The sequence below is a fragment of the Solanum dulcamara genome, chromosome 10 (genome assembly GCF_947179165.1).
Source record: "Solanum dulcamara chromosome 10, daSolDulc1.2, whole genome shotgun sequence".
Taxonomy (NCBI): Eukaryota; Viridiplantae; Streptophyta; class Magnoliopsida; order Solanales; family Solanaceae; genus Solanum; species Solanum dulcamara.
The window spans coordinates 70,317,164-70,342,207 of NC_077246.1; the positions used below are offsets into that span (position 1 = coordinate 70,317,164).

Below are 25,044 nucleotides of genomic sequence, written 5' to 3' on the forward strand. Positions count from 1 at the left end.
ATCAGAAATCCTCCATATTAATCCTTTAGTCAAAAGATCTCTTCCCACAAAATACTCTTCCATATCTATGATCCAGATGATGATATTGAAGCTTTAAGAAAAGTTGAGTTTGGAAAATATTTGATTTTAATAACTCTTGCTAGTAAAGAATCTTACTTCGATAGAATTCACCAAGCTTCCTTAGCTAATAAAGCCATATTAAAAGTTTTTAGATCTCTAAAACCTAATGTGGGCATGGTAGTAAAACAAATTGTTGATTTATCCAGATTAATCACTTGCCCAGAGCTTCGTTCATATTTCCTCAAAATATTGGCTACACAACCTGCATTTTGATTGTTAGCTGAACAAAATGTAAAGGAGTCAGCAGCAAAAAATAAATGAGTTACGCTGGATCCATTTCTATTCAACTTTAGCACTTGAATTTAATTTTGTTCCTCCGATATAAGCATCATAGACAAGAAAAAAATTTAATATTTCTTATTATTTCATTCAATGGTTGACTCCATATAGATTGTTAAGAGTGTACCCTAAACTAATTAATCATTGCTAGAAAAGACTACCAAGCTAACCTTAAAAAATATCACTCGAGAATTCAAATAAAATATCATTATTTAATAAAAAAATAAAATATTTATGCTTGCTAGTGAAGGTGGAGATAGCTTGTAGTGGTGTTGGTGATGGTAATCGTTATTGTTAGTGATTAATAATGATGGTAGTAATAGTTTTGACGGTGGAGATGGTTGGTGTTGTGGTGACTGTCATAATAGTGACGATTGGTAGTGGTGTTAGCGATTGTAATGGTAAAGTTGATTGATGTTAGTAGTTGGTGGTGTTGATAGTGCATGGTGGATGAAGAATGCGCGACGGTTGATGATGTGTATGTGGTAGTTGGCGGTGGTGCTAGTTATGATGATTGCGGTGGTTGGTAATAGAGATTATATTGACCATAGTGATGGTAGTGGCTGATAGTAATGGTGGATGCATGTGACAGTCGAAGAATGTATGGAGGTAGTTGACGACGGTGCTAGTTGTGATGGTAGAGTTTGTTGGAAGTAGGAATTGACTATAGTGATGATAGTGGTTGATAGTGGTGGTGGAGACATGTAAAGCTACAGAGACGGAGGTGGTGGTGACAATGGATATAATTATAATAATGATGGAGAAGATAAGTGTGATAGCAACTAACAGTAGTGATTAGCAGTGGTGGTAGTTGTGGTAAACAACGGTAATGGGGGTGGTGTTTGTGATGGCGGAGATAATTACTAATGGTGGTTGTTGATTGTTGATAGAGTAATTGTTATTATCCCCAAAAGAATACCTCTTAATGATATCAAGACTCTGTTCTAGATCTCAATAATTAAGACATATTCAGACCAATTAAATGCTTAAATCTTAATGAAAACAAATACACTTAATGGTTTAATATATGAACAATTCAGCTTGAGACCTTTATTGAATGCAAATAAATGAGGTTTAACCTTATATATAAGCATGAACTAGAGTTTAGAGTAGAATTGCCTCCAAAAATCCTAACTAAAACTGAACTCATCTTGCAGAATCACACAAAATTTTTATGTCTACATGAAGTATTCGAGGAGGAGCATTTTAAACAAGACAAAGTTAATGTGTCCTTTCCGATTGTTAGATCCATACAGATTGTTGGAATGTACCATGAACTAAACTATCATTGCTAAAAAGGACTATCAGACTAACCCTAAAAAATAACTATCACTCGTGAAATCGCTTTCTTATTCGTAAAATCAATGCTCGATGATAAATTAGAAAACAATCTTTTCCAAATTCTATATATATGGATGGAATTAAGAATTTGTCATTGTTGGCTTCATGCAGATTGTGGAATGCAGATTGTTATCAGACTAACCTAACCCTATCACTTGAGAAATCGCATCCTTTTCAGATTTTCGTAAAATGGATAATAAATTTGTTTCATAATGTATCGTCTTGTATTGTATCATATTGTTTTCTTTGAATGAAAACAACGTTTGGATAGATTATATCATTTTTCGTCATTATATAATATCACACATCAATAATTTGAATGATAAACGTATAAGAAAAGTAGGGTACGGGGTAGAGCTACAATGAAAATGTAGGGTAAAGGATAAAATAAGATTATTAAATAATAAGTAAAGACAAAATAAGAAAAAAATATTAAGGTAACGACACGATGACACCAAATCGATCGTTACACAAAATGGTCCTTTTCGACATTACCTAACGATAAATTTAAACGATACTTTACAACCATCCAAACAAGGTGTAAATATTAGACAAGACAAAATGAATAACTTTCCATGTAGATTGCTAGAGTGTATATCATGAACTAAATAATCATTGCTAGAAAGGACTACAAAGCTTACCTTAATGCTAGGTATCTCTTTCAGATTCTCTTTAATAGGAATCTCTTTTAGATTCTCTACAAACCCTAAATAAGGTTTATATATATATATATATGTATGCAAGAAGAATTATCCCACATTATACTAAAAAGGAAACATCAAAGAAAATTCAGCAAGTAAAGTCTTTTCTCCCCTTTTTTGTCTCTGGTTTTGCACTCATTTTTTGCTCATTCAATACTCTTTTTGCTGTCTGAGAACATTGAAAAAGGTTCTCATTTGTTTCCTACGTATATAAATATATCTGTATGCTATTTGATTGTTCCTTTTTTGGGTGGGTGGGTGGGGGTGTATTTTTGATGTTTTTCATGTAAAGTTTTGTTTTTTAATCTTGAATGTTTGGTTTGTTACCTGATATAGGGTTTTTTTTGTTATGAGGATTAGATTTTGGAATATTTGACTGCCTTTATATCTTGTTTGTTGATCAATTTTGTTTCCTTTATGCAGAAAAGAAGAAAAGTAGAATTGGATGGTTGCACCTATATATGTTCAATCAATCAACTGTGCCTCAATCCGAAACTAGTTGAATTTACTGGTAATGGTAGGATTTTTCTGTCTATTTTGCAGAATTCTGATGATTTTCTCTGATTTTCAGTAATTTATGTCAGTGTTTTGATGGTCGAAACCTGTTAGTTGTTGATAGTAAATTAGTTTATTTTGTTAGTTTAAATCCATCTTTATGTAACGACAAAAGTCTTTGTGTAACGATCAATTTGGTATCATCGCGCCGTTCCTTATTTGTTTTCTTCTTATTTTGTTACTTATTATTTAATAATTTTATTTTATCCTTTATCCTACTTTTTTATAGTAGCTCTACCCTATTTTTCTTGTAGGTTTATCCTTCAAGTTGTTGATATGCGACGTTATGAGTGGGGGGTGGGGTGGGGGGATTCCCTTCTTTTATTTTGAGTATGCATGTTCTGTTTCTCTTCTTTTGTATTGTATTGATACTTTGGAATATCTGGTTGCAGGGTGGTACTAGAGGAGTGTGATCTACTGTTTGAGTTGTGCTCTAAGACTTGATTGATATCGTCTCGAGATGGGGAAAAAAAAAGCTAAAGCTTTAGCTGATTCTGGAATCATGCCAGTTTCCGGGAACGATGAGGTCTCAATCTGATTTCTTATTTGCTGTTGAAAATTGGTCTAACTGTGTATTGCTTGCATTGTTTTTTAATACTACTCTATTTCATCATGTATTTGCAGCCTAGAGTTGTTGCCCGGCAGTCTAGTAACTCTTGGTCTGTTCTTCCTATTAAGAAGAGATACTCTATGATCTATCGTCGTGCACCTCTCCATACTGTAAATGAATCCAAGACCAAAGGCTCTGGCTTGAATTCTTGTGGTAGTACAGGTAAATCTGATACTCCCAATAACTCTCTTCCAGAGGTAAAAGAAGAAGTACCTTTGGGCGCGAAAGTTGACTCTCCAGAAACAAATCCTAAGACTAGTTCCGGTCCTTCAAGTAATGTTGGCGATCCAGTGAAACCAGCATTGGCTGAAAAATTAGCTGTCACGAAGGAAGTTGTTGCCAAACAAGGGGAAAGCCACAGTAAATTTGGACTTCCTGCTGATTCAGGGCATGTTGAACTGTCATTAGGCCCAAAGAAGCCTCATGTTTCCTCTTTGGTTGATCCAAATACTAAGGAGAGTTGTCTGATGCGTGGAACTGTAAATCCTTCGTTGCTTTCTCAGAAAGGAAGTTGCAAGAATGCTGATGATACTTTACGAGGGTTTGACTCCTCAGTACTGCAGTCGTTGGTTAATGTAGACTCCAGCAGGGTTAGTCCAAACTCGAGTTTGCTGGAAAATCTGGCATTGAATAGAAAAATGAATTCCCCTACTTGTAAAACTGTTAACTCAGAATCTGTTGTAGAAACTTTGGTACAAGCTAATGCTGGAACTGCGGTTCGTCCAGATGGAACATTTGAGGCTAATGTTGTAAACACTGAGGTTGTGAGGCAGAATCTGAAGCCTATTGAGTTGTCAACTAAGGAATTACTTGAGCAAAAACCAGTAATATGTGATCTAATCCAAGAAGTTAGCCTGGAAATATCCATGACATCAGATGTGATTGCGCTCCAATCAATTGGAAGGGATTTGCAGCTTCAGGAGAGTAGTTCTTCTAGATTTTCTACTCCATCTGAGTACTTTGTTCATACTAATGAAGCTAATAGGAGTAAAAATGTTCTAGATCAGGCAAATGCTGATATTGCTGCAAAAAATGCAAACTTTGACCTCAAAGAATCAAATGTATCCAGTGATAAAGTTGAGGCATCTGTTTCGGCGGGCATGAACATTGAAGATCTCATGGTATGCAGAAAGACACAAGACACGCATAATTTGGTTGCAAGTGGTGAGGGGTCGGAAGATGAATGTTATGGTTTTGATTATGAATCTGATGAGGAATATGAAGAAGGTGAGATCCGAGAACCAATGATGCAGTCAATTTCTGAGGGGATGGATTCAGGAAAGAATAATGAATATTCAAGTAAAAATGTTCATACTGAGTCTTATGCTGACTTTGTGAAACGCTGTGATGAGAAAGCTGAAAAAATGAACCTGCTAAGTCCAGTTCATCCTGTAACGGGTAGGTCGCTGTCTTCAAGAAGTGGAAGGAAGATGTATTATTATATGGAGGAGGAGAAATTCCATCTACCAAGGAATAGGTGATTTTTCTTTTTATTGCTGTTTGATTTGTAATTTTTTTTCATAATGCCGCTCAACTCTTGACTTAAATTTGTGAGAGATAGGTTTGAGGACCGCTCATTTGGTAGCTCAAGGGGGAACTTCATGCGTGGAAGAGGGAGCCGGTTTCATAGAGATTGGTATCCTGAGCGTGATTTTGAAAGCTATGGAGGTGAAGCTGATTATCGCTTCAGACATAAACGTACAGCTCCTTGGCTGAATGATGCTGCTTTTGCTTATAGGACTAGGAAGACATTTCAGCAATATATGTACGATGGACCTGATTGTCATTTCGTTGAGGGTAATACAAATTTTACCGCGATGCAGAGAAGAGGTTTCCCTCGAATGAGGTCTAAATCTCCTGTTAGATCCCGTACTTGGTCCTCCCCTCGGAGGAGATTCAATGGTCATCAAGATTCATCTCAGGACAGGTTTCCGGTTATGTACAGGGAAGATAGAACGAGGTCTTCCTCTCAAAGGTGTGACTCTCCATCTTACACTGATCATCATCTGAATGATATGAGGAATGTGGATGCTGTACAGGAGCACGTGCATCCGAGGTCTCTTTCTAGCAGAAGAAGTCCACCTGATCGGGTATTTACTAGTACCAATAGGAGAGTTGAGAGATTAGATCATCGAGAGAGGGTTGATGGTGATGGAAGTGGTGAAAGTACTGACGAAAGAAGGAAGTATCGCGAGAGGCAAGGAGGACCTAGGCAAATGAGAAATGTCGAAGAGAAAGAAGACGAATTTGATCTCTCCAAATTGAAGAAAAGAAGATTTTGAGTGGATAATTGTTTCATACAGAGACGAGTAATAGTAACATGCTCTTTTATTATAGAAGATAGATAAGGCGTCTGAATGCATCTAGATAAGTGATAGTTGTCGAACAGACAGAACGTGAGGTTGATATCTCTTTATCGAAACCTTGAATCTATAGGAAAGTACGCATTTATACATGTTTTTGCTTCAATCTTGTTGCATTTATACATGTTGTGTAAGTGTTTAAGCATTTTAATATCAATATTGAGTGATGTTAATTTGCATAAGTGGCATATGTTATTAACTAAAACTGAACTCATCTTGCAGAATCACACAATTTTTTTATGTCTACATGAAGTATTCGAGGAGGAGCATTTTAAACAAGACAAAGTTAATGTGTCCTATCCAATTGTTAGATCCATACAGATTGTTGGAATGTACCATGAACTAAACTATCATTGCTAAAAAGGACTATCAGACTAACCCTAAAAAATAACTATCACTCGTGAAATCGCTTTCTTATTCGTAAAATCAATGCTCGATGATAAATTAGAAAACAATCTTTTCCAAATTCTATATATATGGACGGAATTAAGAATTTTTCATTGTTAGCTTCATGCAGATTGTGGAATGCAGATTGTTATCAGACTAACCTAACCCTATCACTTGAGAAATCGCATCCTTTTCAGATTTTCGTAAAATGGATAATAAATTTGTTTCATAATGTATCGTCTTGTATTGTATCATATTGTTTTCTTTGAATGAAAACAACGTTTGGATAGATTATATCATTTTTCGTCATTATATAATATCACACATCAATAATTTGAATGATAAACGTATAAGAAAAGTAGGGTACGGGGTAGAGCTACAAAGAAAATGTAGGGTAAAGGATAAAATAAGATTATTAAATAATAAGTAAAGACAAAATAAGAAAAAAATATTAAGGTAACGACACGATGACACCAAATCGGTCGTTACACAAAATGGTCCTTTTCGACATTACCTAACGATAAATTTAAATGATACTTTACGACCATCCAAACAAGGTGTAAATATTAGACAAGACAAAATGAATAACTTTCCATGTAGATTGCTAGAGTGTATATCATGAACTAAATAATCATTGCTAGAAAGGACTACAAAGCTTACCTTAATGCTAGGTATCTCTTTCAGATTCTCTTTAATAGGAATCTCTTTTAGATTCTCTACAAACCCTAACTAAGGTTTATATATATATATATATATATATATATATATATATATATATATATATTTGTAAGAAGAATTATCCCACATTATACTAAAAAGGAAACATCAAAGAAAATTCAGCAAGTAAAGTCTTTTCTCCCCTTTTTTGTCTCTGGTTTTGCACTCATTTTTTGCTCATTCAATACTCTTTTTGCTGTCTGAGAACATTGAAAAAGGTTCTCATTTGTTTCCTACATATATAAATATATCTGTATGCTATTTGATTGTTCCTTTTTTGGGTGGGGGGGGGGGGTGTTTTTGATGTTTTTCATGTAAAGTTTTGTTTTTTATTCTTGAATGTTTGGTTTGTTACCTGATATAGGTTTTTTTTGTTATGAGGATTAGATTTTGGAATATTTGACTGCCTTTATATCTTTTTTGTTGATCAATTTTAGTTTCCTTTATGCAGAAAAGAAGAAAAGTTGAAGTGGATGGTTGCACCTATATATGTTCAATCAATCAACTGTGCCTCAATCCGAAACTAGTTGAATTTACTGGTAATGGTAGGATTTTTCTGTCTATTTTGCAGAATTCTGATGATTTTCTCTGATTTTCAGTAATTTATGTCAGTGTTTTGATGGTCGAAACCTGTTAGTTGTTGATAGTAAATTAGTTTATTTTGTTAGTTTAAATCCATCTTTATGTAACGACAAAAGTCTTTGTGTAACGATCAATTTGGTATCATTGCGTCGTTCCTTATTTGTTTTCTTCTCATTTTGTTACTTCTTATTTAATAATTTTATTTTATCCTTTATCCTACTTTTTTATAGTAGCTATACCCTATTTTTCTTGTAGGTTTATCCTTCAAGTTGTTGATATGCGACGTTATGAGTGGGGGGTGGGGTGGGGGGATTCCCTTCTTTTATTTTGAATATGCATGTTCTATTTCTCTTCTTTTGTATTGTATTGATACTTTGGCATATCTGGTTGCAGGGTGGTACTAGAGGAGTGTGATCTACTGTTTGAGTTGTGCTCTAAGACTTGATTGATATCGTCTCGAGATGGGAAAAAAAAGAAGCTAAAGCTTTAGCTGATTCTGGAATCATGCCAGTTTCCGGGAACGATGAGGTCTCAATCTGATTTCTTATATGCTGTTGAAAATTGGTCTAACTGTGTATTGCCTGCATTGTTTTTTAATACTACTCTATTTCATCATGTATTTGCAGCCTAGAGTTGTTGCCCGGCAGTCTAGTAAGTCTTGGTCTGTTCTTCCTATTAAGAAGAGGTACTCTATGATCTATCGTCGTGCACCTCTCCATACTGTAAATGAATCCAAGACCAAAGACTCTGGCTTGAATTCTTGTGATAGTACAGGTAAATCTGATACTCCCAATAACTCTCTTCCAGAGGTAAAAGAAGAAGTACCTTTGGGCGCGAAAGTTGACTCTCCAGAAGCAAATCCTAAGACTAGTTCCGGTCCTTCGAGTAATGTTGGCGATCCAGTGAAACCAGCATTGGCCGAAAAATTAGCTGTCAAGAAGGAAGTTGTTGCCAAACAAGGGGAAAGCCACAGTAAATTTGAACTTCCTGCTGATTCAGGGCATGTTGAACTGTCATTAGGCCCAAAGAAACCTCATGTTTCCTCTTTGGTTGATCCAAATACTAAGGAGAGTTGTCTGATGCGTGGAACTGTAAATCCTTCGTTGCTTTCTCAGAAAGGAAGTTGCAAGAATGCTGATGATACTTTACGAGGGTTTGACTCCTCAGTACTGCAGTCGTTGGCTAATGTAGACTCCAGCAGGGTTAGTCCAAACTCGAGTTTGCTGGAAAATCTGGCATTGAATAGAAAAATGAATTCCCCTACTTGTAAAACTGTTAACTCAGAATCTGTGGTAGAAACTTTGGTACAAGCTAATGCTGGAACTGCGGTTCGTCCAGGTGGAACATATGAGGCTAATGTTGTAAACACTGAGGTTGTGAGGCAGAATCTGCAGCCTATTGAGTTGTCAACTAAGGAATTACTTGAGCAAAAACCAGTAATATGTGATCTAATCTAAGAAGTTAGCCTGGAAATATCCATGACATCAGATGTGATTGCGCTCCAATCAATTGGAAAGGATTTGCAGCTTCAGGAGAGTAGTTCTTCTAGATTTTCTACTCCATCTGAGTACTTTGTTCATACTAATGAAGCTAATAGGAGTAAAAATGTTCTAGATCAGGCAAATGCTAATATTGCTGCAAAAAATGCAAACTTTGACCTCAAAGAATCAAATGTATCCAGTGATAAAGTTGAGGCATCTGTTTCGGCGGGCATGAACATTGAAGATCTCATGGTATGCAGAAAGACACAAGACACGCATAATTTGGTTGCAAGTGGTGAGGGGTCGGAAGATGAATGTTATGGTTTTGATTATGAATCTGATGAGGAATATGAAGAAGGTGAGATCCGAGAACCAATGATGCAGTCAATTGCTGAGGGGATGGATTCAGGAAAGAATAATGAATATTCAAGTAAAAATGTTCATACTGAGTCTTATGCTGACTTTGTGAAACGCTGTGACGAGAAAGCTGAAAAAATGAACCTGCTAAGTCCAGTTCATCCTGTAACAGGTAGGTCGCTGTCTTCAAGAAGTGGAAGGAAGATGTATTATTATATGGAGGAGGAGAAATTCCATCTACCAAGGAATAGGTGATTTTTCTTTTTATTGCTGTTTGATTTGTAATTTTTTTTCATAATGCTGCTCAACTCTTGACTTAAATTTGTGAGAGATAGGTTTGAGGACCGTTCATTTGGTAGCTCAAGGGGGAACTTCATGCGTGGAAGAGGGAGCCGGTTTCATAGAGATTGGTATCCTGAGCGTGATTTTGAAAGCTATGTAGGTGAAGCTGATTATCGCTTCAGACATAAACGTACAGCTCCTTGGCTGAATGGTGCTGCTTTTGCTTATAGGACTAGGAAGACATTTCAGCAATATATGTACGATGGACCTGATTGTCATTTCGTTGAGGGTAATACAAACTTTACCGCGATGCAGAGAAGTGGTTTCCCTCGAATGAGGTCTAAATCTCCTGTTAGATCCCGTACTTGGTCCTCCCCTCGGAGGAGATTCAATGGTCATCAAGATTCATCTCAGGACAGGTTTCCGGTTATGTACAGGGAAGATAGAACGAGGTCTTCCTCTCAAAGGTGTGACTCTCCATCTTACACTGATCATCATCTGAATGATATGAGGAATGTGGATGCTGTACAGGAGCACGTGCATCCGAGGTCTCTTTCTAGCAGAAGAAGTCCACCTGATCGGGTATTTACTAGTACCAATAGGAGAGTTGAGAGATTAGATCATCGAGAGAGGGTTGATGGTGATGGAAGTGGTGAAAGTACTGACGAAAGAAGGAAGTATCGCGAGAGGCAAGGAGGACCTAGGCAAATGAGAAATGTCGAAGAGAAAGAAGACGAATTTGATCTCTCCAAATTGAAGAAAAGAAGATTTTGAGTGGATAATTGTTTCATACAGAGACGAGTAATAGTAACATGCTCTTTTATTATAGAAGATAGATAAGGCGTCTGAATGCATCTAGATAAGTGATAGTTGTCGAACAGACAGAACGTGAGGTTGATATCTCTTTATCGAAACCTTGAATCTATAGGAAAGTACGCATTTATACATGTTTTTGCTTCAATCTTGTTGCATTTATACATGTTGCTTCAATCTTGTTGCTTTTATACATGTTGCTTCAATCTTGTTGTTGCAGAATGAGCGAAGAACTAGTTTAAGATGAGGAAAATAGTCGAAGTAGAAGAAACAATAAATGGAATAAAAGAAACTACAAGTGTATTACTACCGCTAGTAGTATGACAGGATAAGATATATCATACTCAACTATCCACTGTAACATTTTACCATACTTTGTGTCCTCCATAGTTTTCGATCTAAGGTAGACAAATATATGCAAGTGGTTTGGATAATTTGTTACGATGTCTATTTCTTTTTGTACCCAGTAACCTTATGCATTGTTTCCACGACCTTTTGTTGTTATTCGGGCTAATTTGTGTGTAGACGCATAATCATGATTTGAATTTATGCATTTGAAATTTTAGTTTTTTTTTAAGTTATTGAATTCTAATTAATAATTTGTACATATTTAATGAATTTCTTAAAATAAATATAAAATTTGGATCAAAGCTATAAATTTGATCGAAACCGTAATGTACTTGTCAATTATTTTAATGAGATTTGTGTTATCTCCCAGCAATCGAAAAACTAAGAAACTCTATTTATTAAACTTTGAAAAAATAAAAAAAATCTTACATATTTTTAAATATATATCACTGCTATATATCTTATAGAAATACTGATTAATTACAGCTACAATGAATTTTTCTAATAATATGTATGTTTTTAACATTATAATTTTTTTATTCAAATGACAAGTGATATTCATATATAATAAATTTGGTTGTATCCTTACGCTCACCTCATTAATATCTGGAGGGAATAATCCAATGAAGAGCATTTTAGAGATGACCCCCTTTTGTGGCTTTCTTATTATTAATTAGATGATTAATTTAGATTAATTTTTCCTTTTAGATTCTTTACATATGTATATTTGTCAACATTATAAATTCTTTATTAGAATGATAAAAAAATATTCACATATAATAATTCAGATCTGTAAAATTGATGTTAGATGATAAATTTAAGAGCAATCTCTTTCAAATATTTTATATATGTATATTCGTTAATATTTATAAATTCTTTATTAAATTGATAAGTAATATTCGTATAATAGTAATTTGGGCTCCTTTTTTTTCGCTCACCTCATTAATATTCAAAGAAAAAAAAATGAGATAGAGCATCTCAAATAAAAGTGGAAATTGAGAATTTATCTTTACCCCTTTCAATATTACGTAATTTCATATAGATTGCTCAAATAAAACATGAATTAAACGAATATTATCATTTTTTTAAAAAAATTAACCCTTATAAATAATTATCACTCGAAAAATCGACTCCTTTGTACCTTTCTCAAAATCAAAGCTAGATGATAGTAAATTTTAAAGCAATCTTTATTCTAGATTCTTGTTTAGTTTTTAAGCAATGTAAACAAGACTATGGAGTATCATGGTGTGCCACCTAACCCATACCACATTACATCTTGTCAATTATCTTCACATACAAGAAAATTAAGAAAAAGAATATGTCAAAAGTGTCATTAATAAAAAAAATAGGGAAATGAAATTGGCCGATATTACCATAGAGCGATGAATGAGATTACTCATTTTTTAATAAAATATTTTAGATTCAAATTTTGGATATGAATAAATCTTTGGTGGGGAGTATTATTCTTCGAATGAAATCCTATTCGACGTGACTTCAAATAATCAAATTCAAGTAATAAGCTCGGATTCATGATTGAGAAAGAAATCTTCCAAGCGCAGCTAAAGCTGGATATGAAATACGAAAAAACAAAAATAAAATAAAATTGGTAGGTAGATAAGCAATAAAGGGCCTTAAATAAAGTAAAGTTCATAACCTAAGTCTTGTTCCCCTTTTCTTCTTCTTCTCTGTTTATCACGCTTTTATTTTTTTTTGCCTCCTTCAATACTCTTTGCTGTCTAAGAACAAAGAAAGGTTCTCACTTTTCTTCTTTTTATGCAAGATTTGTTAATTTCCTACATGTTTAATTGTTGCTTTATATTGGGTATGTCTTTATTTTTTGTCAGGTAAAAGTTGGTTTTTTTATTCTTGATTTTTTGGGGTTTTGCCTGAAATAGGATCTGATGAGTGATGAATATGTATGTATTGATTTTCTGTCAGGTAAATTTTTGTTTTTTGATTCTTGATTATCTGGGGTTTTCCTGAAATAGGATCTGATGAGTGATGAATATGTTTTTTTTTTGTTATCTATGGAGGTTTTTAGATACGGTGTTTCGTTGAAATCTATTAGATTTGGACTATTTTACTGTTGTGAATTGTAAATGGTGGTGGTAATTATGTTTGTTGATCCTTCCTAACCTAAACCATTGAGAACTACCATTCCAAACTGAAGGTTCTTCATAAGTTTAAACTTATCTGTGATAATTGTTAGTTTTTCAGCCGTTTAGCTCTATATATTTGGAAAACTAAAACTTCATTCTCTTTTCAGTTGTCTCTACCAAATAAGCTAATGGGTGACAAGAAGAAGGCTGGCGCTCTATTCGTGAGGCTTGTTTCAGCTGCTGGAACTGGATTTTTCTATGTGAAGAAGAAGACCAAAACACTTGTAACGAATCAGACCAAGCTTGAATTTAGAAAGTTTGATCCTCGTGTGAATTGTCATGTTCTGTTCAAGGAAGAAAAGATGAAGTGATGCAAACGCCAAACTTATTCCAAATCATCTTTTTAACTGTTAGCTTTCATTTTTGCAGCAGCCAGTTGTGAAATTAGACAATAGGACCTTTGGCTCACTTGTGCTACAACAATAATGTTTGTTTGTTTAGTTTTATTTATGCAGTTCTCTGAATTCGTTCGTGATCATGATGAGTGAAACATAGTTATACAAGAGTGACTTTGACAATGAAATAGCTGATGTAGCAGGGCAAACAATTTTATAACATATAGTCTTGATAACCCCAATTTCTAATGCTATTTCACAAACTCAATGAGCAAAATCAAAGGAAACGAAATGGGTTTTAGATTTCGAAGAAAAGATTTGATTTCCTCATACAATCCATCCATAGCTGTTGCTAGTATTCTAGGAGTTCGGAACCTATTTGAGCCATAAAGAGATAAAAGTGACACAAATAAGCCATATTTTTGACTGTATAAGATTGGACAAAGTAAATGGAACTTCGATATGTGTGTCTTTGATTTCTCTGTTTTTTGTTGAATATTGGATCCTAAAATGGATCCCATTTACTCATTTAGTTAGTCGGCTAGTGACTAATATGTTTGGAAGCTAAAACAACCCAGCACGAAGCTTTTTGAAAGCTTCAGTAATCCTTTTAAGCAGTTAAAAATGGATGTATCATATGTTTTGTATTGTGAGAACAATCAGTTGGAAGAGGGGAGTCGAACAGAGAACCTGCAAGCGCAAAGATGCAGAGCACGGCTAGATCATCTAGAATCTGCTGATCCAGAAAATTTATCAGACTGGTATAACACCCGTTTGAAGCGGATACTGGTGGATTACATGCTGCGGTTGTCATATTATAACACTGCTGTGAAACTTGCTGAAAGCAGCAACATCCAGGTGATTTTCTTTGTTCTTTCACCTTTTATTATATGGTATCATTTATTATGGTTAAAGGGTCCTGTTGCTCCAGTTTTTGAGTCACACAAGCTCCCCTCATTTGACAACTTTCTTGGATCTAGCATATTACTATACTTAAGATCTTGGTTCTTTACTTTTTGGAGTACTTCTTGTATACGGCCGATTTTGGCCTTTTGATTTATGAAATGACATTGTTTACCTGAAAAAAGAAACAACTATACTTAAGATCTTAACTTTCAGTGGTCGTTTGTTGTTTAGGAGGTACATTAGAACTGTGTTTGCAACCATCAAGGGAATAGGATGGGTAAAGAAATGGAACTATAGTGTATTACTTTTCTTAGATGGATGATTAATCTTTTACTTTCGGATGTTTGGTGCGATTAGAAGGAAGTGATAGATATGTAATCTATTTAGATCTATTTTTGAGAAATTAAATCCTCTTTAAATCTTTTCTGGAGGGGTATCAAACTCAACATTTACTTACTTATCGAACAGGAGAACCAATATGTATCTCCTCTTAGGCTCCTCACCTTTCCTCTTTTCACATCGACCTAACATAGCATAATATTAAAAACGAGTTCATTCTATATGAATGTATCTGAATGTTTCTTCATTGATCTTTGTACATCTTGCACTTAGAATTCCTACTAGTTTTCTGTAAGCACTCCCTGTGGGCTACAAATAATAAAAATTCTTATTACTTTTAAAAAGGAAGAATTCCTTCTAGTTTTCTCTGTTCCATCATAAGTAAAATTTAAATTATTTCTAGTTTTCTCTTAGTTTCTTGTTTATGTGGTTTTATATCGTCTTTGACTCTTTCCACCCTTATTGGGTGACAGTTGATGGGATATGTGGATTTGGAAAGGGCAATACTAGCTCTTGTTTTTATTTAACCGACTATTGTCGAGCATAAGGACTACAGGTGCCGACTGACCTATAATAATGATACAAGAACTACGCCTCAATCCAAAGCAAGTTAGGATCAGCTATGTGAATATTCGCTGTCCACGTGGCTCCATTTTAAGTCCGTGTCAGTCCAAAATAATAATAATTAAAAGAAAACAAAAGAATAGAAAGACAAAAAAAATTGAAGGCATACCAATGTAAAGAAGGATTGATATTTTGCTTTATCTGTTATGGAAAAACTGAAGAGGAAGGTGGAAATATGGAAGGGAAAGCTTTTTTATCCTCCCTTTTCTGAAAACCGTAGCTTGTTTCGATTTTAAACAGAAGTTGACATAGGGTATTTTGCACATGATGTTCCATTGATTCATTTTTTCCTTGTATGTCTTTGTTGTCGATATGAGCAACTTTTCTCAGATTAGGGTGTGCTTCTGCTCCCAACCTTTAAGTAATTATCTTGAATATGTTTGTCTTTTTGGGTCGGATACCTTACCACTGACAAATGTTTCTGGATGCAGGTGCCTTGTTCTTTCTAAGTATTCCAGCTATATGGAATATTTAAGGCATTAAAAATAGATTCAAACCTAACTTATCAGGATTCAGGAAAATATATTTCCATTTAGATTTCATTTTTTCTTAGCTTCCCATTATATATGTTAGATATGTTTTAAAAATGTCCATTTTGTGGTGAGATATCTGTTATCTTTCCACATATATTCTCTGAGTCTACATATATGAATAACTATAAAGGAAAATAGAAAATAATGAGGATCTTTAACCTTTCTAAAAAAATAAACATAGAACATAATGAGGCTTCCTTGCCAAGATCGAAACTTGTAGTGAAATTGGAATGGCCAGCCGGAATATGCTTTTTGAAAGTCATGGGAAAACAGGTGATTGGGGACGTCTCATCCAGCGGGGAAAGGTTCCAATCAGGAAGTCTAAAGAAGGAACTCAGCGATAGGGTACTGAGTTAAGCGGTTTTGCTCTCTGTTCTTCTACCTGTAGAAGCTACCATGTAGCAAGTTTGGTTAAATTGCAATGGTGCCAACACCTTTTTCAAATGGTTCAAGGCACTTGCATAATCTGTTCGTGGTGCCAAACTATAATCTGTTTGCCTGTAGGGTGTACAAGGATTTTAAGTGAGCACGATTGACATGCACTTTAATGTGTGTTCTCGGTATACTCATCTTTGCGGCCTATAATCCACTAGTCCTGCTTTGTCTTTACCCAAAAGAATGCACTAGTCCTGCTTTGTTGTGTCTATTGTGTCAATTCTCTACCACTCAACAACTTCTTGTTTTCTTATCTGCGGTAATGATCATCTCCTTATTATTATTATTATTAAAATGTATGTCTAAACTAGAAGCCACTATTTCCGAACTTTTCACTCAAGAATTGGTAGTTCGTGCTTCCATAATATTTTTAGGAGTATGTTGGGTTTTTGTTGTATGGTTTCAACAAATATTCCAGTTTGGAATTTGATTGAACTTTTGATGAGAAGTCAACTATCATTTTGATAGCAATTTCTCCTATCTTTGTTGTACACCTTGTATGCAGATTACTCCCATCACATCAACAAACTGTTAACTTCATGTTTTCATCAGTGAAGCAATGTTTTCTATCGTTGAGAACTCCACTGTGACCTCATTATGACATTTAATATAGACATTTTAAACCTAATCCATACAGGATCTGAAGGCTCAAGTTGTGTAGTTAAATTTTAATACAGCTTTTAGGTGATACAATGCATGAACTGGTTTTCTCACTTGATCTAATCTAACTTTTTGATGTGTTGACTTGAATAATGCAGTAACTATGTCAGCTACCCAGCATGGATGCTTCTTTCTGTAGAGTCGATTGTTCTTGTGAATTTCTTTTAGCTGCAAAATCATTGAGCCATTGTGATTAAGTTTGGTCTTTTCTATTTTAGGTTCTTGTTGACATTGATGTCTTTCATGAAGCCAAAAAGGTCATTGATGCTCTCCAAAACAAGGAGGTTACTCCTGCTTTAGCCTGGTGTGCTGATAACAAATCCAGGCTAAAGAAATCAAAGGTACGATTATCTTTGTTTATTTTGAGCTTGTGTCTTTTATATTCTTATTACTGATTTAACAATCCTATGATTGTATTGTAATCAGTGACAAAAGTGATAATTCATTCTAGTCCTATGCATATTTATTGTGCATAGCCAGAGTGTCCATCAGTATAACATTATTTTAATATTACATATTTTCTTCATAGGGCTAACCACTAATTCTGGTTTCAAGATGTTATTCAATCATGTAGCTCAATATGAAAAAGCATGAAAAGTTTCAGATCAGCCTCTTATCATGTTTACCGGTTTGAGGGAATCTCCTTCTGACTAATTTGATGGACATAAGATTCAATTAGTGTATGTCAGAGAAAGATAGCATTTTGATGACTGCAGACGTTTTGGGCTGCCAATGTACAGAACAATAAAAGTTTAGTGAAAGCGTGAAAACCTATGTGAAGCCTGATGGTTTTTTAATTGAGAAAGGCACTTCCACTGTGTTGATGGTTTGTTAGCGTTTGTAAAGCCTCAGATATCCCCTTTTTGAAATCAATAGAATGAACAGAAGTTCTGCTTGGCTCTACTTGTTTCATTTCATGGTTTCTGATGAAGGATATCTCAAACCCCCTTAAGCACAAAAAGGATATCTTGAGCATAATATGCTTAAAGTGATGGTGAGTTTTGAACTTTTGTGCTTTGCTTTTCATGGGTTAAAGAAATTTCTCTGGACAAATTAGTTTAGCTTATGTCATAGCAAGATTATAAGATGGAGGCACATCAATTTAGATTTTAGATTTAGTTGATTGTGAAATTCTTCAGCTTTCTCATCTGCAATGGATTGCAGAAATTAATTGTACTATCCTTGCTTTGCTCTAAAGATTGGAATGTCCATTCTAGACGGCATCTTCGCGTAAAATGGAAACCTTAATTTGACTGTCACCTCTTGAGTTTCTCATGTGCCATGGATTCTAGAATAAATGTCAGCTGCTTCATGCATGCTTTGTTGTGTGGATTAGGTTATTCTTTCAAATCCTTCCACTGCTGAGATCATGGAAACTTTAATCTGGGTATTATTTGGGAATAGTTAGGGAAGACTGTCAGAAAGATGCCAGTGGGCAAATAATTTCATTAAGTTGAGTTGCAGAAATTTACGTCAAAAAAGAGGTTTAGATGAAGAGGTGTTCTCCTGTGGAAGGCTATGGGTTGCTTCTTAGATTAAGTGGTCACTCAGACCAGAAAATTTTCTTCTTCCTTAATTGGTATTGTAGATTTCTGAATCATGAAGCTACATAATCACTGTACTGCTTTTGTGAAGATGGAAAACATGATGAATTGATTATTGTAGTAATGCATGCATATGTCTCAATTGGTTGATGAGGAACTACATAATCATCAGAATACATTCTCTCTGAATTCCCTGAGAAAGGGAGAAATGTCAATTGTGTGTTCTATTTACCAACGGAACAAGAATACATTCCCTTAAAAGGTTTCGTGAAGAAAGTCCCGATAAAGGAGGAAAATTTATTGACAACTGGAATCGCAAATTATGAGTTGATAAATCTGTATTTTTTCATTGCCGTCTTGATTAACACAAAAAAGGGCAGTCCAGTGCACCAAGCTTCCCCTATGCATGGGTTTGTGGAAGGGCCGTCTTGATCAACATACTGATTAGAAATTCTTGAGGATGAACTTGCAAAAAATGTAAACCCGGTTGATATGTTCAGTGTGCTTGTTTACCAAACCAAAAAAAAAAAGGTTCAGTCTGCTATTCTTCGTAAAATCACTTGTGGAATTCATAATTACAACCTTTTTCCACATGTTATTGAGAAAGATCGAAGTGACCAAGAGAATAATACTAATTCATCTTTCTGTGAAGTGTCATCAGTATCTCTTCAACCTTGACCTGACAACGCAAAAGGTCATAGGCAGCCAGCTGATGATCCTTGATTGATTTTAATCTTCAAGTACTAGATTTTTTACTCAAGGGACTGTTAGCTCAAGAAAATGTGCAGTACATTGAGCATCTAAATGGATCTTAAATTCCGTTACTTAAAGAAATGATATCCATTTTGATGTGTAATTTGAAGCTTGAAGCAACATCAGTCTGTACTGCCAACCCCTTGGCATGAACAACAATCATGACAGAGAGGGAGGGAGGGAGGGAGGGAGGGACAGGGGGGGAGAGAGAGAGAGAGGCAACTGATAAAAGGGGTTTAATGCAATCCTGGGGCGGGCCACTATCTGTTGGGCGATACATAAGCAGATGGATTTTCTTGACCTGGTGTATCTTTTGGAGAGTAGATATTTAAGAGTTGTCTGACAGCAGTCTATCCATGGTGCCACTGGTTCCAGCTTCCTTTTTGATCATTGCGACAGATGTGAAGCATTCTCATGAGGAGAACTAAGTATCCATAGTCTTGGATATTTTGAAGTCAGTCAGAGATAATATTGTCCAATATAATACATCAAATGTGAAACATGGCATGTGAAGCATACCTTAGCATGCACACCAGCAGAATTGAGTTTATCATATTTTTGGATATTGTGAAGAGTGGGGTAATCCTTGACCAATATACAGGGTACAATGGCTTTAGGATTTAATTCTATCTTGATAAAGCATACACGAGGACTCTGCATCTGCCCTCTTAACTGTAGCATTGCCCACCAGATTGTTATGAGATCCACAGAGGAGAGAATATGGGTTTGGGGTTCACTTTTTTTATTGGTATAGTAGGTATTATTGATGGAAAAATAGCATAAAAAGGGGTTTGGGGGTATATCACTATCTTTATTACACAGTTTTGGAATAAAATTGAGGGATAGACTGCTTGTGTGATGTAAAACTTTTGGTTTGTCACTTTATTAATGGCTCGCGTTTAAAGCAGCGGTCCAATGGGTAGATCACTTGATCTTCTCTTATCAATAGAGCAGTTTTATGCATGATACAATTTTATGAGCTACTTAATGCTTCAGGAGATCAAAGCTTAAAAAAGGAGTATCTGACATTGGATGATGTTCATCAAATGCATTAATTGCTGTAACAATGCAATACCTTTTGATTTGAAATGTTGACGATTGTAGTAGTCATAGCAGAGTTGTAAAGGCATAACAACAGTAGTAATTCCTATAGCCATTGTATTTTAGACTAGTAGTGCAAAAATATAATTGCAGCTGGTAACAACCATAGCGGAGGCTAATGGTGAATCCTGTCTTTGTCTTGATTGAAAAGGTTAATCATAGGATATCTGCATTCTCTTTCCATCTGTCATTCCAATGATTTGATCAGGATGTACATGGATTTTCTGGAGTTGTTAAGTAGAGAAGAAGAGAAGATTGTCTGGTTGGGTCTTGTTTCGTTTCTTGTATCCCTGTGTACTTTCTTGGTCCTGTTTCAATACTACTTTACGTTATTTTAAAAAAAGAGAGGATGTACTAGTTTAAATACTTTTGATTCATTTTATTGAGATGTAACTGGATGATCGCTTGGAATTGTGCTTACGTTTGTCCTGAATATAAAGGTGTATATGCTGTGAGCTTGTAATTCGGAAACCCATCCCCTTTTTGTTGGATGAAGTTGCTTTAGAAAGCCATTCACTTAGTGGTCTCTTATGTCTGTTCTCGGCATACTTTCAAATGAAAAGTCAGATGTATCTAGAAAGACTGCTCTTCCTTTCTACCAGGCTTCATTGTGTTACATGTCAGAAGGATAAATGATCAGGAAACTTATCAATGGTCATGAAAGTAATCTTGCTAGTTGACTAGGTCCTGCGAGTCTGTAAGTTGGGCTCTGTTCGTGGATAGATGATTGGATGTCTACTGCAGAATGTTGTCACAACTTGCATATCATTGAGCTAAAACTGAGTAAAGTATCTGCGTGTATAACTACACCCCTGTGCCAATTTATTTAACATGTTTTGCTATATCAATGATCAGTTTGACCTTTTTTTTTGGAACTGCACAATCTAGATTAATTTATCTTTAATTAATATGCGGATATTAAAAAAATATTCAAAAAGATAAAATAAGTTGCAATTTTTCTTATTTTAAAATGGTGAAAAGGCAGAACTGTCAAGTATTTGAAGACGGGGAGGATTTTTTCTAACTCCAATTTCGGAGTTATATCTTTGGATAACAGTGTTCTCTTGGGGTCGTCTGGTAGCTGGTTAGAGTTATACAAGTATTAGTAGTGTAGGGGTTAGTTATGAGTGAATCTATGATTATTTTATTTAGGTATTAGTTATGAAGGGATTAGTTATTCCAACTTCTATCCTGAATAAAATAATACATGTTCCCTCATAACTTATACATGTATTAGTCATGTGGATATTTTTAAATTGTCAACCAAACGTTGTATTAATTTTATACATGAATAACTTATTTCCTATTTATTTACCAAATGTCGTATAAGTTATACGGAAATTAATACATGAATAACTTGTTTCTTATCCTGCTACCAAACGATCCCTTAGGATTTTGGTAGTAGTAGTGCTGCATGTTGGATCATTGTGCCGCCAATACAAGGTGCTGATTGCTTCTCTTGTTGACAGAGCAAATTTGAATTCCAGCTGAGACTGCAAGAGTTCATAGAGTTGGTAAGAGCTGAAAGCATGATGCGGGCCATTGCATATGCTCGGAAATATCTTGCACCTTGGGGTTCGACTCACATGAAAGAGTTGCAGCGGGTCTTGGCGACACTTGCTTTCAAGAGTAATACTGAGTGTACAGCATACAAGGTTAAGGTCTTTCGTGCTAGTTTTCTGTATATTTGCACTTTTTTGTTTGAGAGTTAAGAGTTTAGAATACTTGATTAGTTTCTTCAATTAGGTTCGACTCTTTCACCATCAGCGCTTTCAAGAATTATTACATATGGTCCATATTTCTAGTAACTCATTATTGGATGCAGTATAAGTTTGTCGCATAAATTCAACTCAGAGCAATGAGTTACTAGAAAAATGGACTATTCTACTATATGTAATAATGTATGCTTGTTGATGGCTTGATGCATGTTTTTTTTTTTTTTTTTTTTTTTTTTTTTGGTTTGCATGTGTTTATAAAACACAAAGTAATAGCTGAGGAAGTTCAGTCGGAAAGCATGAAGAAAATGTGTTGTACAAGTTGATCATGTAAGAATTTCTTTATTGTGGTGATCTGAAGTGTTTAAGTGATGGCAATACAATATTTATGAATTGCTTCTGCAACTCTTAGATATCATGTATGGAAATTCTTACGTCTGTTTTCACTTTTCCTCATTGGTCTTGTGTTTCTTCATGATCTTGTGAGATGGTTGTCTGCTGTATATGAAGAATCACACTTGAGTCTAATACAAGCAGTTGCAGATAATTATGCACCAACGGGAAGTTACTTGACAGTTATCAGTTTCTGCTACAGGTTTTATTTGAACCAAAGCAGTGGGATTACTTGATTGATCAATTCAAACAAGAGTTCTGCAAGTTATATGGCATGACTCTTGAGCCTTTGCTGAATATATATCTGCAAGCAGGGCTGTCTGCACTGAAAACTCCGTATCCTTAACACATGATTTTTTGCTAGGGAAATATTGCGTACAGATTATCACTATACAAATTTGTAGTTTAATATAAATGATCAATTACATAGGTGACGGTATAATGAGGGTGGTCTGCTGTATATGCTTTTACATGTGGGAACTAGGAAGTGTCAGCTGGTAATGATTTTCAGATTTACTAACTACTGATATTTTCAAACTTTCACTGGCACCCATGGCCAAAGTTCCTAATATTCATTTGGGAAAAGGAAAAGAGGAACCAAAGGAAAATTTTATATTTATCTGCTCCATGACTTCTCCTTGACCAAATCTATAGATTCTGTTATGAAGATGATTGCACTAAGGAGGATCCTTTGTCACAGGAGAGCTTCCGTAAATTAGCATCGCCACTGCCATATTCAAAGCAGCATCACTCGAAGCTCGTTTGCTACATAACCAAAGAACTGATGGATACTGAAAATCCACCCCTTGTATTGCCTAATGACTATGTCTATAGCACCAAGGTATGCCTTTATTTGCTTCTACAATTGTGCTTCCTTCAGTGTTAATCTGACTTGCATCTATGTGATGACAGGCACTCGAAGAAATGGCGAAGATGAATGATGGCAGAATCACGTGTCCTAGGACAGGCCAAACCTACAACTACACAGAGCTGGTCAAGGCTTACATTTCATGAGTTTCTGTTTTCATTGGACTGTCGTCCGTCACTGTAGATTGTGGGCAGTGATCAACTCCCAAGCAAGAAACTTGCTCTGGGAGCTTCTTAGGGGACAATTGTACATATGGGAACCACCAAGTCTGTAATCCTTGCATGCAAGCAGAAAATTTATAAGCTAAGAAGCATACCTTTAATCCTAATAGTATGCTTTTACCCCACTCACCCCCACCCCAATTAGCAGGAGATCTGAAGTGTATTTTCTTGCATGTTACTTGTTCACTACTGATCAATTGCAGTTGGTGGCGTATGCGGGCCTGACTCAAGAGAGTGGTCTAACGGTCAATGAAGTTGGTAAAAACTTTAAATTGTCAGAGTTCAAGCTCTGACAGAGATAAAAACACAAGGGGTTCTCCTTTCATCCGCCTATAAGTAGAGTTGCTTAGTATATGTGTTGGTCTGAGATATGGGTGGCAAATGGTTGGATTGAATCAGATTTGGATGGATTGAATATGGATTGAGTCAAAATGGATTGGATTACAATTCACCCATATAAAATATGAGTAATACGGATTTGGTCAAATATGGTTTGGTTAAAATGGTTCTAACCCACTTTAATCTTCTAAAATTAAAAAAACATTAAGTCAAAGCAAAATTGTTGATGTTCTAACTCCTACAACTCCTAACCCATGCCTAAATTATTATTTTTTAAACAATTAATTTTTCATACAAAAATGAAATTTAATTTTTCTTTTATCCCCATAACACCCACCTCTATCCACCACCAACCAAATTTTTCGTCTACCCCCTATATCCATCACTCCTACTTTTTTAAAAAAATATATATTTTTTCCACCCCAACCCCCTTCCCGCCTACCCCCACGCCAACCACCTACCTCCACACCCACCACAATTTCTTTAAAAAAATTAAAATAATTTCTAAAAATAAAGAAAAATTTTGACCCTCTCTCCACCTTACCCTCCCCCCATCGGACCCTACGCTATCCCACCCCAAAAATTTTTAAAAAATAATTTTTTGCTCCCCCCCCGTCCATCACCCTACCCCAAACCCCCACCCCCACCCCCAATTCTTTTTAAAAAAAATTCAAATCAATTTTTTGGCCCTCTCCCACCCACCCCACTCCAAATTTTTTTAAAATTTTTTTTGCCTCCACCCACTCACCTTCCACCCTGCCCCGCCCCACCCTAATTTTCTTTTTTTTTTTAAATAAAAATATTTTTTAGTGCAATTAGAAATTTTGAGTGATCTAGGGGTCTATATGAATATTCATATTTTACCCATTTTGTTTATATTTTTATGAGCTTTTGAAATAGGTCAATCTATATTTACCTATTTAAAAAATATGAGTGATCCATTTAAATAAATATGGACTAAATGGACTGAAATTGGCACCCTTAGTGAAATGTTGAAGTTGCAAGTTAGTTTAAATATCAATATTATTGGAGAAAAAAAAAAGGTAACATAACTGTGACTTGAGACCTATGCCAGTCCAATGGCAGATAAAACGCTCATCTCTACATACTCGTCTTTTAAACGCTAGTGATACTTTAGTTATTAAGTCCTTCTTAACTCCATCAATATGGATATTCGTGTTTG

At 35.3% G+C, this 25,044-nt stretch overlaps 3 protein-coding genes and 1 pseudogene across 5 annotated transcripts; all 4 read left to right on the top strand.

Annotated features, from left to right (window-relative positions):
• Positions 1-3,498: 3,498 nt before the first annotated feature.
• On the top strand, positions 3,499-5,888 carry LOC129869932 (uncharacterized). The gene is made up of 3 exons (XM_055944496.1): positions 3,499-3,522; positions 3,621-5,083; positions 5,168-5,888. Exons 1-3 carry the CDS (start codon positions 3,499-3,501, stop codon positions 5,886-5,888), a joined length of 2,208 nt encoding a protein of 735 aa, XP_055800471.1.
• A 2,271-nt stretch (positions 5,889-8,159) lies between these two features.
• On the top strand, positions 8,160-10,549 carry LOC129869933 (uncharacterized; annotated as a pseudogene).
• Positions 10,550-12,551: 2,002 nt separating this feature from the next.
• LOC129869985 (uncharacterized) lies at positions 12,552-13,559 on the top strand. Of its 3 annotated transcripts, none has more exons than XM_055944534.1 (2): positions 12,552-12,576; positions 13,203-13,559. In XM_055944534.1, the coding sequence occupies exon 2, from the start codon at positions 13,224-13,226 to the stop codon at positions 13,404-13,406; it is 183 nt and encodes a 60-aa protein (XP_055800509.1). In that variant the 5' UTR covers positions 12,552-12,576; positions 13,203-13,223; the 3' UTR covers positions 13,407-13,559. The 3 variants fall into 3 exon arrangements, with proteins under 3 accessions (XP_055800509.1, XP_055800508.1, XP_055800507.1); XM_055944533.1 differs by lacking the exon at positions 12,552-12,576 and adding an exon at positions 12,583-12,688; XM_055944532.1 differs by lacking the exon at positions 12,552-12,576 and adding an exon at positions 12,792-12,874.
• Positions 13,560-13,723: 164 nt separating this feature from the next.
• On the top strand, positions 13,724-23,629 carry LOC129869984 (protein MAEA homolog). The gene is made up of 6 exons (XM_055944531.1): positions 13,724-14,288; positions 17,146-17,268; positions 21,795-21,980; positions 22,636-22,769; positions 23,088-23,274; positions 23,346-23,629. The coding sequence occupies exons 1-6, from the start codon at positions 14,055-14,057 to the stop codon at positions 23,445-23,447; spliced, it is 966 nt and encodes a 321-aa protein (XP_055800506.1). The 5' UTR covers positions 13,724-14,054; the 3' UTR covers positions 23,448-23,629.
• Positions 23,630-25,044: the final 1,415 nt, after the last annotated feature.